Raw genomic sequence first — 16650 nt, 5'->3', positions numbered from 1 at the left:
AACAAAGACTGACTGCTATTAATAACAGGATGAGTACAAACATGTATCGTGTAATAAATACATTTCAAAAATTCCCAAAGGTCAGAGATGACAACTGAAAAAAGTAGAGTACAGAGGTAGTGAATATGTACAAGTACTTTAAACATTTTAACTAACAAAGATGATATTCTGTCTAGAAAAAATGCTAAATCATATAGACCAAATTATAGGATTCATAAGAAGTGAAAATACAAGTAAATGCAGCAAAATTTTCTTTCCCTAGTTCTCTGTCACTTGAAATGATCCTGAAACAGCAAAATCTAACTTACTACAGTATCTGTTGTTTTTAGGACTCCTTTATTTCTTGACTTTAGTTTGAGGATGCTGAGATCAATGTAGTAGGATTCAGCTTTCTATACATACAAAGAACAATATACTTTCATCATTATCTGTGGAAGGAGAGTATTATGCTCACAGAAGGAGTCAAGGCTCCTCAGAAAGAAACATTGTCAGGAAACAGAACAATGTGCCATGGGAAACACTTCTCTTATCTGATACATTTTCTAGACATAAAGTTTCTGATTTATTATTTCCTTATAAAGGTAGGAAACAAGCCCTTCCTATCTTGATTTTAAAATGGAAACATTGCAAAAGCAAATGAATAAAAAGTAAGTAAACTCAATTAAAATGCAAAACCTTCTTCCTTTAAAGACTCAAGTTAATGCACTCATAGGATACTGCATATTATTTTGATCCATCTGTTTAAAAACTATATTAAGTTAGAAGAAAGTCATTAATGTAGGTAAATATGATATAATTTAAATATACTGTAATCAGTGGTAGTTAGATGAATTCAGGAGATAGAGGAGGGAGATGAGTTTACTTTACTATCTCAATGATTTGGTTTCACATTCATCTGTACACAGATTCATGATCCAAAACAAGTTAATTTTACATAGTTCCGCTTTGGAAACAATTGACTACGTTGATTCATTTTATGTTGGTGTCACATAATTGGAAATGTTCATTGATTAACTTGGTTCCTTATTCAATGTGTTTTTGTTATGAAATATTTGTTTCCTGGAAGCTGAAGGAAACCTGATATACTGCTAAATATTGTATCTAAAACAGTACTACAGGTCTAGGTATTAAGAAACACTCAAGAACTGTTAATCATTGTTGTGTAATTATTATTTTGAAAATATTTTCATATGACATACAATTTATGTTTATAGGTCATGGTAAGATTATTGGGATGATTTCCCATTATTTTGCACATTTTCCTCACAGTCACTTCATCAGGAACCTAATGTTTAGCTGAGTAATTAACATAGCCCAAGAGAAATTAGTTTGTCAATTGAGTGGGTTATCACGTACTAGATAAGGTAGGCAACCTCTTTCCCAAACAATAAAAGTAGAGATATATTCGTATCTATTACTTTAGAACAACTCATAGCTATTCTCTGACAGGGCACTGGAAGTCTGAGTAAACTGATACATTCTTCATAGTAGGAGACAGTAACTATTAAAATAATGACAATAGCTGAAAAATGCTTCAAAATGTCAGCTATCCATTTTTATACTTTAACTTACTGTCTTCCAAAGCTCTCTACTTTTAATATTTCACTATAAACATACCTTTAACCATAACATTTGAAAGGGAGTAGTAGATGGCTAATGTTTCTGGTGAGTTAATCCTTGATTTTATCTGCACCTCACTTATAACATTCCAAAATTCAGATAACATAAAACTTCCCCATTTTCATTTCTAAGACTTCTGCACTAAGAAGCCACTGTAATAAGGGAAAATGTCTGATATCAAGAAAATTGTGTTTCTCGTGAGACAGCATCACATCTCTCCTAGAAATGCCCTAGAGAGAGAGAAAGAGAGAGAGAAAAAACAGTCCTCTCTCTCTCCCCCTCTCTTTTTCTCTCTTTCCCTCTCTTTTTCTCTCTCTCCCTCCATCGCTCTCTCTCTCTCCCTCTCTCTCCCCCTTCTCTCTCACACCCAAGCACACTGAAGCATACAAATGTGTATTTATCACATGATACATTTGAGCTTTCCTCTGTCCCAAGAAACAATGAGTTATAAATATGTTATACTGTAATTCTTTGTGTTCCAATACTCATCCTTTAACATGCCCCAAGGGATTTATAATTTCTTCTCACTAGAGAGTGCCAGGAAGCACTTTGATTCTACCTCTCGAGAGTTGTTATGGACATGTCTATCAATATTTTTAGGCAAATACTAACATTTGAGAAGCAAGAGAAGAAAAATGAACAGTTAAATATAATAACATTAATGACAACTGCTGTCAAAGACTGTGTGGACAGAATGTTACAAACTGAAGTGAAATATATTATTGCAAACAATTCTTTGACCACTTGAAACTATTAATATAAATTTTTAAATTTCAATTTTTATCCAATGTCATCAAGAATAGTGATGAAAACTACACCAATAATTTTCATGCCTTCATTATGACAAAGTTAATATCTATCTGATGTTGTAGAATTCAAATTAATAGAATATATAATTTTCCAATCACACATGACTTAGACAAACTGCCTACTTGTTTCTACCAAAAGTAAACTCAATAAAGTTGAGACTTTAAAGTATATAATAGGTTGGTAGAAGAACCAAGTAAGGTTCCTAATTCTTATTTTTTTCAAAGAAAAGTCAACATGTTAATATACATATGCAAATATATAGTTTTAGTGTTATAAGGGAGAAAAAAAGAGGAAAGTGTCATTTGGATAGGAGATTTCCCTTATTATAACCCCTAAAATGAAATAGGAGAAATGTCCTCTTAGAAATTCCACATAAAGTATGTGATATCTCAGCCTTACATATTCTGGCTTATATATTTTGCTTGTAGTTCTGAATTAGAACCTGATTGCTTGAATATGATTAACATGTAGTTCTTGACAGTTGTCATTCTCTGAATCAAATATAGAGCTAGAGGGATTTCTATTAGTATTATGAGGATTGGGCAGGACAGTTGTCTTCTCTAGCATTCTTTACATTTTTTGTGTCAAAGTAATGGCTTTTTTTCAGTGTGGCAAATTTATTCAGTTAAGGAACAGATTTCTCTGCTTCTCTTGTGGGTATGTTCAACCTATAACTAATTGTGGCTAATAAAATATAGAGTGGATTGGGATATCCAGTAGGAGAGGTATAGACTTTAAAGTTTTTAAAGGGAATTAGCATTCTGGAAATTTCCATCATGTGCCCAGAACCTAACTCCTGAAAATTCAGGAGTAACCTCTCAACCTCTCTTAAATTAGAAAAGAGTACAATTATGGATGCTTTGTATCTTTCACATGGAAGTTAGCTCTCCCCACTAGTCAGCACTGAAAAATAAATATACTTGATAGGTACTTTCTAAGACAAGTACATTAAATTGTATAATATTAAATGATTTACTCAAGAACTGAAGAAATGCTAAAACAAGTGGTTAATAACAAGTTTAATTAAAAAGCGAATTTTTGTTGATGAAGAAGAGATTGAATGCAAATGGATGAGAGAGAAAAATAAAGGCAAATTTTGAGAACTTCTGAATATATTTGTATAGTTGGTACATTGCACAAAGTTGCCTTACTAATAGATCTGTGAGTAAGAAGTATGTTAGTTCCTTTACTGATAGGTTCTAATGAATAGGTAGAAGTAGGGTTCAATTATTGAATTATTCAGTTATTGAATTTAGTAATATATTCAAATATTTCTGATAATAGTATAATTCTTAAGTATGCTAATGAAAAAAATAAGACTCATTTTTTTAAAAATGGGCATTGCTCACTAATCTGTATGTGTTTGTTTTGTTTGCACCACTACTTTGGGCCAAATTGGACTATATAATATCTCTTTTGCAGTAAGTGGATAAACACTCAAGTACAAATGTGATTAGATTTTGAGGTTTGAGAATAAGTCCATTTAACTTGATGCCTTAATTTTCTGACTTACTGCAACTGCAATATTGCCCCTCATTCTTGGGCACTTCCTTGCTCCTCAGGCCCAAGGCAGTAATTCACTGTTTGCCTAAATCAAGGAGGTGGTCATAATCCGTGAAACAGAGGAGAACACAGCTATTGCCATCCCAGGCCTGTGCACTCTGGGACAGTGGTGGGGGTGAAACTTCATATGAAAGACAAGGCCTCCTTTCATGTACTCAAGCTTTGTAATGTTTAAATAGAATTTCAAAGTAACTATAACAACTAATATAGACATTTGTTACTATATTAATTTCAGTATACTTATCTTTATGTTGCTACTGAAAATAGAATTCTTCATTTTCATCCAGAAATTTTAAACCTCAGGCACAGAAATATTAGTTAGTTTTCCAGTTGTGACAAAGTGCCTAAGTTAAACAACTTAATGGAGGAAAGGTTTATTTGGTTCATGGTGCCAGAGGTTTCAGACTGTGGTGGGCTAGTCCTATTGCTATGGGTCTGAGATAGTTAAGCAGAACTTCAAGGTGGCAGAGCTTGGTGGAGGAAAGCTTCCTATCTCATGGCAGTCAAGAAGCAGAGAAAGGCAAATGGAAGGTGTTCCTGGAAAGACAAATGCTTCAAACACATTCTCCAGTGATTTACTCCCTTTAAAACTCCCCACTTTCCAAGTTTTTACCACTTCTCAATAAAGCCATTAAACTATTACTCTAGTAATGGATTGATTCATTGAAGAAATTGTGGTTGTTATGATCTGATCACTTCCAAAACACTTACCAGCTGGCAACCAAGATTTTAACACATGAATCTTTGGGACCATTACACATCCAAACCATAATATCATATTCTTATATTTTTGTGCCATATTATCACAATAATTAGTGCAAATGTAGACTCTTATTTTATGACTTGTTTTTATATTTTTATTCCTCATCCAGCTCTTGTTCCTTCTTTCCTCCATAGCTTCCCAGTTACAAAGATTTTAAAATATATATTTTAAAGAAAGAATTTATACTTGACAATATACATAGACATAACTTTTTGTTTTAATACATATACATTACATTACCATCTTGAGCTTATCTTGTTACTCATTTTTATGTTTATAGCTGCATTTAAAAGTACACTATGCAGGGTGTGTTCATTTATTTGATTTCATTTAGCTTTATCCTAGTGGATCAGACATAGCTCCAAATTTCAGTTTATTCAATATTATACATATGTACACTTACATACACTCTGTTACTGCAAAAAAAAGATCTTCACTAAATATCACTGTTCAAAGGTATCTTAATTCTATTTCTGAGGAGTTTTTTAGGGCTGTTTGTTTGGCAATCCTGTGCTTGATAGGCAGGAATTCTACCATTTGAGCCTGTCCACCACTCCTTTTGTTTTGGTTGTTTCTTGAGCTAGGGTCTGCCTTATGCCCTGGCTGGTAGGACTATAATTCAGCTATTCATGCTTCCCCATGTAGCTGGGATGACAAAATGAAGCCACCAATCACAGCCATGGATTGAGATGGAAATGGAAATCTTACAAACTTGAACCAGGATCCTCCTCAGCTCTTCTTCATAAGAAGGTAGAATTACAGACTTGAGTCTGTGTCAGATTGTGGCTGAGATTCTTGAGGACACATACCACAAGGTCTTTACATGGTAAATCTTAGTTCATTGTCTTTTATTTATTTATTTATTCATATGTGCATACATTGTTTGGGCCAATTCTCCCTTCTGCCCCCTGCCCCCTCCTTCTCCACTTCTCTTCCAGGCAGAATCTGTTTTGCCCTTTTCTGTAATTTTGCTGAAGAGTAAGCAATAGTAAGAAAGACATAGCATTTTTGCTAGTTGGGATAAGGATAGCTATACAGAGAGATTCCTAGCATTGCTTCCATGCACAAGTGCATTACAACTTGAATTGATTCATCTCTACCTGACCTCTTCACTACTTCCCAAGTCACCATCCTGAATTGACCTCTGTCATTTTAAGGTTGCTGTATTAGCTCCTCTGCAGTGGGGATATCAAACACTTTCAAGTTTTGGGTTTCCTACCTATCCCCATTTTTTCCATATGTGCTCTCCCCTTAGAGTGTGACCCAAGTCCAACAACATTGCTCCAGTTGCCCTAGATCTAAAGTCTGCATATGAGGGAGAACATACGATTCTTGGTCTTTTGAGCCTGGCTAACTTTGCTCAGGTGATGTTCTCCAGTTCCATTCATGCACTTGCAAATGATAAGATTTCATTCTTCTTCATGGCTGAATAAAACTCCATTGTGTATAAATACCACATTTTCCTAATCCATTCATCAGTAGTGGGACATCTTGGCTGTTTCCATAACTTGGCTATTGTGAATAGTGATGCAATAAACATGGGTGTGCAGGTGCCTCTGGAGTAACCTGAGTCTCATTCCTTTGGGTATATCCCTAGGAATGGGATTGGTGGATCATATGGCAGATCTATGTTTAGATTTTTAAGAAGCCTCCATACTGTTTTCCAGAGTGGTTGCTCTAGCTTGCATTCCCACCAGCAGTGTATGTGGGTTCCTTTTTCCCCACATCCTTGCCAACACCTGTTGTTGGTAGTGTTTTGATGATAGCTATTCTAACAGGGGTGAGGTGGAATCTTAGTGTGATTTTGATTTGCATTTCCTTTATGGCCAGAGATGGTGAGCATTTTTTCATGTGTTTTTTGGCCATTTGAATTTCTTCTTTTGAGAAAGGTCTGTTTAGTTCACTTGTCCATTTCTTTATTAGTTCATAATAAACTACGAGAGTTTAGATTTTGGAGAGTTTAGATTTTTGAGTTCCCTATATATTCTGATTATCAGTCCTTTGTCTGATGTATAGTGGCAAATATGTTCTCCCACTCTGTGGGTGGTCTTTTCAGTTTAGAGACCATTTCTTTTGTTGTGCAGAAGCTTTTTAAGTTTATGTAATCCCATTTGTCCTTACTTTGTCTTAGTTGCTGAGCTGCTTGGTTTCTATTGAGGAAGTCCTTGCCTATACCTATTACTTCCAAAGTATTCCCTGCTCTTTCCTTTACAAACTTCAGAGTTTTGGGTCTGATGTTAAGGTCCTTGATCCATTTTGAGTTGATACTTCAGATGAACATTTCAGTTAGAGTGACTGAATCAGCTTACTTTCCAACCAGAATACCCATTTTTCTATATAATCTTAATAATTTGACATGTAACTGTCTAAAATATTCTGATATAGGCATTGTTTCTGAATACTATTAAGAAATATATATATTTCATTTACTTGTTACTTGGACAACATTCTTTCACCATTGTTTTCCATATGTTTCCCACAATTCATTTGTTAATTTTCAGGACATTCCTGTCTAATAGATATTAATAACATGTAGGTTTTAAGTCTTTCATTTGTCTTTTCCTGGCCTGTTCTCCATCTCTTAATTGTACCAGCAGGTTTTGTCATAGGAAAAAAAATTTCATGAACTCACATTTTTTCATTTTATTTTCTATACTTTTCACATCTTCCAATCTTCCCATTTTTAAGTACACAAAAATAATTTGCTGCATTACCTCTAGTTGGATTTATATTTTACCCTTTAGATATAGTAATTAGCTTATGGAGATTATGAAGTAGGAATACAATTTAATTTTTTTCAACATAATTAGTTATTAAAAAGATACCCTAAAATATTTTCCTTGATTTGTGCTGGTCCTGTGCTATATACAGTCTCTAGTTTTGCTTTGAGTTTTCTAGTCTATCTAACTAGTCATTAAGATTTTCTTACACCATTATTATTACAATGTGGCTGGGCACCATTGTTTAATATTGGAAAATCAAATTCATCATTTTCATTCTTTCAAAATTAATTTAGCTAAATATGAAAAATTGTTCCTTAAAAATTATTTAATATTAGCTTGCTTTATTCTCAAAAATTCTACAAAAATTCTCATTAAAATTACATTGCATCTAATGAGTCATATAGAAAGTTCAGATTTTGAAAACAAAGCTGACTTGACCAATGTACAACTGTCTGATTACACCAGTTGTCTACTACACTGTTGTGAATTTTAAGAAGCTTTTTCAAAGTTTTCTGCGTTATTTGTTATTCCAGTTTCTATGTACTTTTGATTATTAATGACTATGTTATGCACATTTTCTTTTCTTTTACACTTTAAAATTGCTTATAGAATATTTGAAAAAAGTTGAAAATCTCATTATTTGAAGACCATCATTACTATGATGCTAAAGCCAACCATATAGTTCAAAAATACAAGTCCAGTCCAATCTCTCATGTGTGTATTAACACAAATCAAAAGGAAATATTTTGTATGATATTTTAAAAATTAAAAAAAATTATTCCTAGCCAGGTATTCTATTTCAGAGTAGAGTGTTCTACAGTTGGGTCTCTGTCCCAACGATGGCAAAGAGAAATGCACATTGGTAAATAGCATTGATTAAAATTCAAAATATCTTACTAATTTTAGAAATTCTGTGGACATAGTAGTATTGTCTTGTGGATAATAAGAAAATCACTCAACAGGTAAAAATGTTTGTCTCCAAATCTAATCTACTGTTCTATTCATTACACAAACACTAAAAAAAATCAACCATATCATCATTTCCCACATTCACCACACATATTTAAGCCAATTTTGAGTTTATTACTAAATATATTATTAAAACAATAATTGTGTAAGATTATAAAATGTGGAGTTCCATATGCATTAAAATCATGGAAAGCTAAAACATAGAAAATACAGCAGTAACAAAAACAGAATAAAAATTGTATGAACAGTTGCAGTCAGTGAATGTATCTCTGAGAAAGATTCATAAGCTTTGAAATAAAAGTATTTTGAAATAACATTTCATGCCACTAGCATTTCAAATCAGTAAGAAAATCAACATATATCATTTAATGGATTAAATTATAATTCACAAATATAATGATAGTATTAGATTTCTCACTCACTAGTTTAACTAAAATATGCATGAATGGGTTAAATATATAAAGATTTCACTGTGAACTATAAATCTCGCTTGGAGAATAGGGATAAAATTTACACAAATACTTGCATAAAATTAGAAATTGGAAGGTGTTTGTAAGGCAAATAAAAAGCCATTGTAGTGTGTAACTTTTTACACAACTGATTATGACACAGAATAATCACTGAACTAGAATAAATGGGATGGGTTCTTATTCACTGAGGTTATGGGAAATAGATTTTTTTAATTCTTTAAAGTGTAAAATTATATTTGCAGCTTATAACAAATAAAAATACATAAAACTCATATAACATATCACAATGTGTTTACATATTCAATTATAATTATTTGATTATAAAAAATTTAATTTTAAAATATTTCATCTCTGCAGTTTACAATTCACAGCAAAATTATCAAAAAATCTAATGATCATAAATGTAGAATTTATTCAAATAACTTGGTGTATCCTTATAATTAAACATAATTGAGTCATGTTGTTACTGTAAATATTTATTGTTAACAAAAATAACTGGTTTTGAAAAAGACAAGAACTATTGATTCAATTATATAGCTAATATACAGCCAAGACATTGTTTCCTTTTCTTTTCCTAGACCTACAGCAATACATACAAACCATGTAAAATGCAGGGATTTAAGTATGAGTGAGAGAACTTGTCTATGGTATTTTCTGGCAGGAGAAGAATTCTATATCTTGTTGAGAGATGCTTTTCTTATGTGCTCACTTGAGAAAGCAAAGTTCTGGACATTAATGAATTCCATGGTAATTAGCAATTTAGAAATACTGATCCCCAAAGTCTTGGGAGAATCTATATCCTACGTATTTTTCATTTCCTCTAATCTGATTTTCTCTAAGGAAAACTGCATAAGAAATATTTGCTAGTTTGTGAGTAGTAGGCAATGATAGTCACTACAGGACAGAAACTCCAACATGCTAAAGTCATATCATCAGCCATGTTCCCTACATGCTAATAAATGTAAAAGGAGAGGAGGAGGGCCTAGAGGATGTCAATAACTTCAGTGTATCATTACTATATCTTCTCTTGAGTTGCCTGCAGTCATACCAGTCAGCACTGCCTAAATCAGTAGTCCTTTCTGAGGTCTGAACTCTGCACATCTTCATTAAAAATAACCATTGCTCATTCCACAAGGAAAATCATAAAAAATACTCAGGAGGTAAAAGCTTCTTGATTGTTTTGCAAAAATAATAGGACTTTTCATCTAGATAATTCTTTCTTTTCCAAATGTCACTCAAGAGTCTTGTTTATATTTAGGATTGGAAAGGTACATTTTCAGTAATATTTTGGGTTGAAATTATGTATATTGTACACACACACACTCACACACTAATTTATGATCACTTTTCTTGGATTCTATTCAGGGACTCCATTCAAGCCACAAGTCAGACTTGAACTATACAGAAGGTAAATGACTGCTCTTGCAATGTATAAGCTGCTTCTCAGCAGATTGGAGAGCGTTGAGTTACTCTTCAACATAATCAGAATAAAACATAGGATAAGTAATGAGAAGGAATGGGAGGCTCTCCTTGAATGCCTTATAATCCAAATGTCTTAAAAATATTTTAGAAGATTGTACTAGGAAGATATGAGAGATTCAGTTGGATGACTTTCATATCATATTGATTCTACTAGATTCATCAGTATATATACTAATGTTATTCTCTTATGTGATGTTAATTAGTTAGTTTGTGTTAATCATTTTATAATGTACACATATACAATCATCTCATTGTACTTGATCAGTATATTCAAATTTTATTTGTCAATTATAGCACAATAAAGCTGGAAAAAAGAAAAATATTACAATAAATAATGAAACATGAAGATTTGCAAACAAAAAGCAAACTGAATAATAATTATAATAAGTAATCTAGAAAGTTATCAACTCATTAAACTTTACTATCTCTTAACGTAAACAACTGAAAAATATAATATACTAACATTTATTCTTAAAGTTGTTTCTTAATCTGGTATAGTATAAAATTAAGTGATTTTGAAATTTGAAACCAAATCAGTGAATTAGTAATTTCTACGTTTCTGTTTATAAATAAATGTATATTTAGGGAAACATTCCATTCTGAGAGTTCAAGTTTAAGGTAGATTCTAAAGTTGTAAAAGTATGTAAACTGTGATATTTTCCTAAAGTGATGGAAATAAATTATGTTCACAATATTTGCTGATTCTGAGTATTGCTGAAATTCTACTTTAGTGACTTAAACTGCAACTCATCAGTCTAAGGTATATTGTCATTTTATGTTAAGCACTATTAGGAATAGGTAGAATGTCAGAATCTATATGTCTGAGCAGAATTCTATATTACCTACACACAGCTAAATAATTAGCTCCAGAACTGAAAATTTTGTGCTTTATTGTTCCCATTTCAGATGCAATTTTACTTTTTGAAATACAAAGTATAACTGGATAAACTGAGAAATTGAGCATTATTCTTAAAAGTAAATGGTTCAATAAGATACTATCATGAAAGCCAGAAACAAAACAAAAGTAGTAAGTGAAGAGGTATGGTGGAATATAGTATAATACATAAAAATGTAAAATAAGATGAAAATATATGTTTTGCCTTCTTACTGTTTTATCAAATACCAACATCTTGTCTTTTAATGAGATGGCAAAGGTGAATTTTCCCTTATTTTTATCAAAATTAGCTTATGGCTATCTGTCTCAACAAGTTTGTGTAAGTAAGTTTGTGTTCGGTGTGTTTTTTATATGCAAATACCACAAATATATTTTCCTGTCACCTTTAAAAGATAAAAAATATTTTGTGGTAAGTATTCTGACTTCAATTGTTGAAGAAAGCATAACATTATTCAGCCTCCCTCTCTATTGAAACTCACCTGCATCTGATCTTGTATCTTGTAATTATGCTACATTTACACTTAAATGTAAGAAACAGCACAACTGTTGTGAGAAGAAAAGACAAAAAAACTATTCTACTTGTTTCTTGAAAACTACCTTACAGTTATGTATTATATTTGCATGAAAATTTGTTAGTATGGCCAGTGGTCACTCAAAATGTATTCAGTAATGAATACTTAAATTCATCTCAGCAATTACATATTATTTCCTTATCTACTTCTTTTAACAGAATAAATATCCACTCAAGCTGCAAGTTTTTTTCTTAAGTAGATTATCTTTAATAATAACTCTCAACAAATGGGGAAAAGAGAAGGGCACATGGAGAAAAGGAGGATGTGCCAAATGTTTATTGAGATGAAAAATGATGACACAAAAGAATGCCATTGTCTTTAACAATACCTTTAAATAATCTCTCATTTTCTTCTCTGTGTAACTTCACTAGCTAAAATCCTCATCTAAGAGTTTATCTCAAATACCTCATGTAAGTGACATTAATACTAGATTGAATTCCCAATGTCCACCTTTCTCTTTTCCCTTAGAAGACTGATGGAACAAAACAATGAAACATCTGATGGAGATTTTATTTTGCTTGGATTCTCAGACCACCCCCAGTTGGAAATCATCCTTTTCATAGTAGTTCTGACATCCTACCTTCTGACCCTTGTGGGCAACATGGCTATTATCCTGGTCTCCTGCTTGGACTCCAAACTTCACACACCCATGTATTTCTTCCTCACAAATCTCTCCCTTCTTGATCTTTGCTTCACTACTAGTATTGTCCCCCAGCTATTATGGAACCTGAAGGGACCATCCAAGTCCATCACATACTCTGGCTGTGCCATACAACTCTATGTGTCTCTTTCCCTAGGTTCTACTGAATGTGTTCTCCTTACTGTCATGGCATTTGACCGCTATGTAGCTGTCTGCAGACCTCTCAGTTATACTACTGTCATGAACCCATCATTTTGCAAGGCTTTAGCAGGAATAGCCTGGGTGAGTGGAGTAGGAAACACTATCATTCAAGGTACCATCACCCTTCAGCTTCCTCGATGTGGACATCACCACCTCCACCACTTCTTGTGTGAGGTGCCAGCTATGATCAAGTTGGCATGTGTTGACATCTATGCAAATGAAGTCCAGCTGTTTGTGGCTACATTAGTTCTCCTCCTTCTTCCTATGGCATTGATCTCAGTGTCCTATGGATTCATTGCACAGGCTGTGATAAAAATTAAGTCTGCCCAAGCCTGGCGCAAAGCCCTAGGTACCTGTGGTTCCCATATATTGGTGGTGTCCCTTTACTTTGGAACCAGCTCAGTCATATACATTCAACCAAAGAGATCCTATGGCCATAGTCAAGGTATGTTCCTCACACTCTTTTATACTGTTGTGACTCCCACCCTCAATCCCCTCATATATACTCTAAGAAACAAGGATGTGAAAGGAGCTCTGTGGAGACTCCTAAGGAGAGAACAAAATTTTTAATGGAAAAAAATCAAGAAACAGTGATTTTCTGCTCTGAAAATTTATTTAGAAGATATAGTCTTAAATAAGTAAGTATTGATTGCTTACCTCTCTAGCTGTATTATGTAAAATATGGCTAACATTGTCTAGAAAAAGAATATTTTGCAAACTTGAAAGTTGCTTTATCAATAATGAAATGCTTCCTAAAAAATGAAATCACATTTTTTTATTGTTGTGCTGGGTGGGGGTACATTGTGGCATTTACAGAGGTTCTTACAATGTATCAAATATATCATACTTGAATTCACCACTTCCTCTGCTCTCCTTTATCCCCTCCCTCCCTCTTTCCTCCTCCCATGCCAGTTGAATGGTTTCAACAAGTATCATTTTGGGATTTACATACATGTGTACACAATATTTGCCCCCTAATCACCCCCTCCTACCCCTTTTCCCCACCACCGCCCCCTTCCCACTGGTACCAACACCTCCCACACACTTGCAGAACCTGTTCAGATGCCTGTTATATGATTTTGTAGAGGAAAAAACAAAGTAATGACATTTTTGCTAGAGATGAAGGTAGTATACTGGGAGTTTCCCTGTAATATTTCTAGGTATATATGTATTATAACCCCAATTAGTTCATCTGCTCTATTTTTCTTCATTCTCTCTTATTCCCTTTCTTGTAGTGGTTTCAGCTGGTTTAATAATTCTATTCATTCTTGTATACAGAGTGTATCAACCATATTCATTTTCTTATCTTCCTTCTTTGACCTATACCTTTCATATGTGACCTCCCCTGAATGTGACCAGTTTTTCATGATATTGCTGTATTTGTATTAGTTCTATATTCCACATATGAGAGAGAAAATACAACTTTTGGCCTTCTGAGCCTGGCTACCTTCACTTAAGATGATGTTCTCCAGTTCCATCCATTTACCTGCAAATGACAAAAATTCATTCTTCTTTGTGGCTGAGTAAAATTCCGTTGTATATAAATATCATATTTTCTTAATCCATTCATCAGTAGTGAGACATCTTGTTTCCATAGCCTAGCTATTATGAATAGTGCTGTAATAAATATGATTGTGCAGGTGTCTTTGTTGTAACCTGACTCACATTCCTTCAGTTATATCCCTAGGAGTGGTATTGCTGGATCATATGGCAGTTCCATTTTTAGGTTTTTGAAGAGCCTTCATACTGCTTTCCATAATGGTTATACTAATTTATGTTCAGTAAGAGTGCCTGCCTTGCTAGTGTGAGGCCCTGAGTTCAAACCCCAGTGCCAGCAAAAAACAAAACAAAACATGAACATTTAGATTCAATTTCCATATCTCATGGAATCTAACATGTGTCACAGATATTTTTACAATCTTATTCAATATATTTGAAGATCTGATGTATATAAGAATGTGCATATAAGAATGGAAGTTTTTGTGGATCTTCCTCATATATATATTCTGACATACATAGGGAATTGAAATAGTATATGCAATTCAATCAAAACATTTGAAAGTATATATTGCTGTGAAGGAATCACTGTAATTTTACTTTGTAAAACAGTCCCTTTGTAATATGTTGCAAATATTTTGTATGCATTGTCCAAGTTCTTTCTTGAAACAAATACCAAAACAAAACTTTAACAAACTGGGGATGCTTTGAAGCACTGAATCAGATCTGTGAATCCACTTGAAATGCTATTGACTGAGCATTGTGGTTCATGTCTGGAATCCTAGCGACTTTGGAGATGGAGTTGACAGAATCTCAGTCCCAGGCCAGTGAAGGGAGAAAAGTTCATAAGGCCCATCTCAACTAATAAAAGCCAGCTGTGGTGGGGCATGCTTATTATCCCAGTTACTGTGGGAAGCATACATAGAAGGATCATGATCCATGCTAGTCTGGGCATAAATGCTAGACCTTATTTCAAAAATACCTAAAGAAAAGAGATGAGGGCATGGCCCTAGTAATACAGCTCCCTCCTAGCAAGCACAAAGCTCTGAGTTCAAATTTCAGTACCACCAAAAAGAAAATGCTGCTGACAAAATTATTATTTTTTAATAAATGATAGTAGGAATAGCTGTTTAGTAATGATAATTATTAAATAAGCTAATGAAATGTTAAAGATTCATATAATGTAATTTTAGATGGATTCATTCCCTCCCTATCTAGAAAATTTTCCTTTTCAATACTGTTTGACACTTGATTGACTTTTCGAGGGGTTTTGTGGTTGTTGAACACGTGGACACTAGAGTCACACTGCAGTAGTTTGAAAGTTTCACTAGCTGTACAAAACCTTCTGCTCTTTATTCTAATCTGCGTGTTCCACAATTCAATCATTTCATAGTTTTGCACTCATGCACAGTGTCAAAAAATTAATCATGGCTTCAAGAATTAATCTTGACAGTTATTAAAATACTTTAAAAAGATAGTATGGTGCCCATAAAAATAGACCTGAAGACCAGTGGAATATAATAGAGGACCCAGATATGAATCCACACAACTATACCCAACTGGTTTTTGACAAAGGCGCTAAAAATATACGATGTAGAAAAGACAGCCTCTTCAACAAAAGCTGTTGGGAAAACTGGTTAGCAGTGTGCAAAAAACTGAAACTAGATCCATGTTTACCACCCTGTTCTAGTATCAACTCAAAATGGGTCAAGGACCTTAATATCAGACCCCAAACTCTAAAGTCAGTACAGGAAAGAGTAGGAAACACTTTGGAATAATAGGTAAAGGTGAGGACTTCCTCAATAGAATCCCAGCAGCTCAGCAACGAAGAGAAAGTATAGATGAATGGGACTTCATAAAACTAAAAAGCTTCTGCTCAACAAATGAAATGGTCTCTAAACTGAAGAGAACACCCACAGAGTGGGAGAAAATATTTACCACTACACATCAGACAAAGGACTGATAACCAGAATATACAGAGAACTCAAAAAACTAAACTCTCCCAAAATTAATGAACCAATAAAGAAATGGGCAAGTGAACTAAACAGACCTTTCTCAAAAGAAGAAATTCAAATGGCCAAAAAAACACATGAAAAAATGCTCACCATCTCTGGCCATAAAGGAAATGCAAATCAAAACCACACTAAGATTCCACCTCACCCCTGTTAGAATAGCCATCATTAGAAACACCAACAAAAACAGGTGTTGGCACAGGTGGTGGGAATGCAAGCTAGTACAACAACTCTGGAAAAAATTTGGAGGCTCCTTAAAAATCTAAACATAGATCTACCATATGATCCAGCAATCCCACTCCTGGGGATATACCTAAAGGAAAACGACACAGGTTACTCCAGAGGTACCTGCACATCCATAGGTATTCACAATAGCCAAGTTATGGAAACAGCCAAGATTCTCCACTACTGACAAATGGATTAAGACAATGTG

General features: G+C 33.7%; 1 protein-coding gene across 1 annotated transcript; it reads left to right on the top strand.

Moving 5' to 3' along the window:
* The first annotated feature begins 12342 nt into the window (after positions 1–12342).
* On the top strand, positions 12343–13278 carry LOC109680426 (olfactory receptor 2G3-like). Its single transcript, XM_020155275.1, has one exon. It carries the CDS (start codon positions 12343–12345, stop codon positions 13276–13278), a length of 936 nt encoding a protein of 311 aa, XP_020010864.1.
* Positions 13279–16650: the final 3372 nt, after the last annotated feature.

This window comes from Castor canadensis, chromosome 8 (assembly GCF_047511655.1).
Source record: "Castor canadensis chromosome 8, mCasCan1.hap1v2, whole genome shotgun sequence".
NCBI lineage: Eukaryota > Metazoa > Chordata > Mammalia > Rodentia > Castoridae > Castor > Castor canadensis.
The sequence above is the reverse complement of the archived record's forward strand: the minus strand, read 5'-3'. Positions and strand labels throughout refer to the sequence as shown.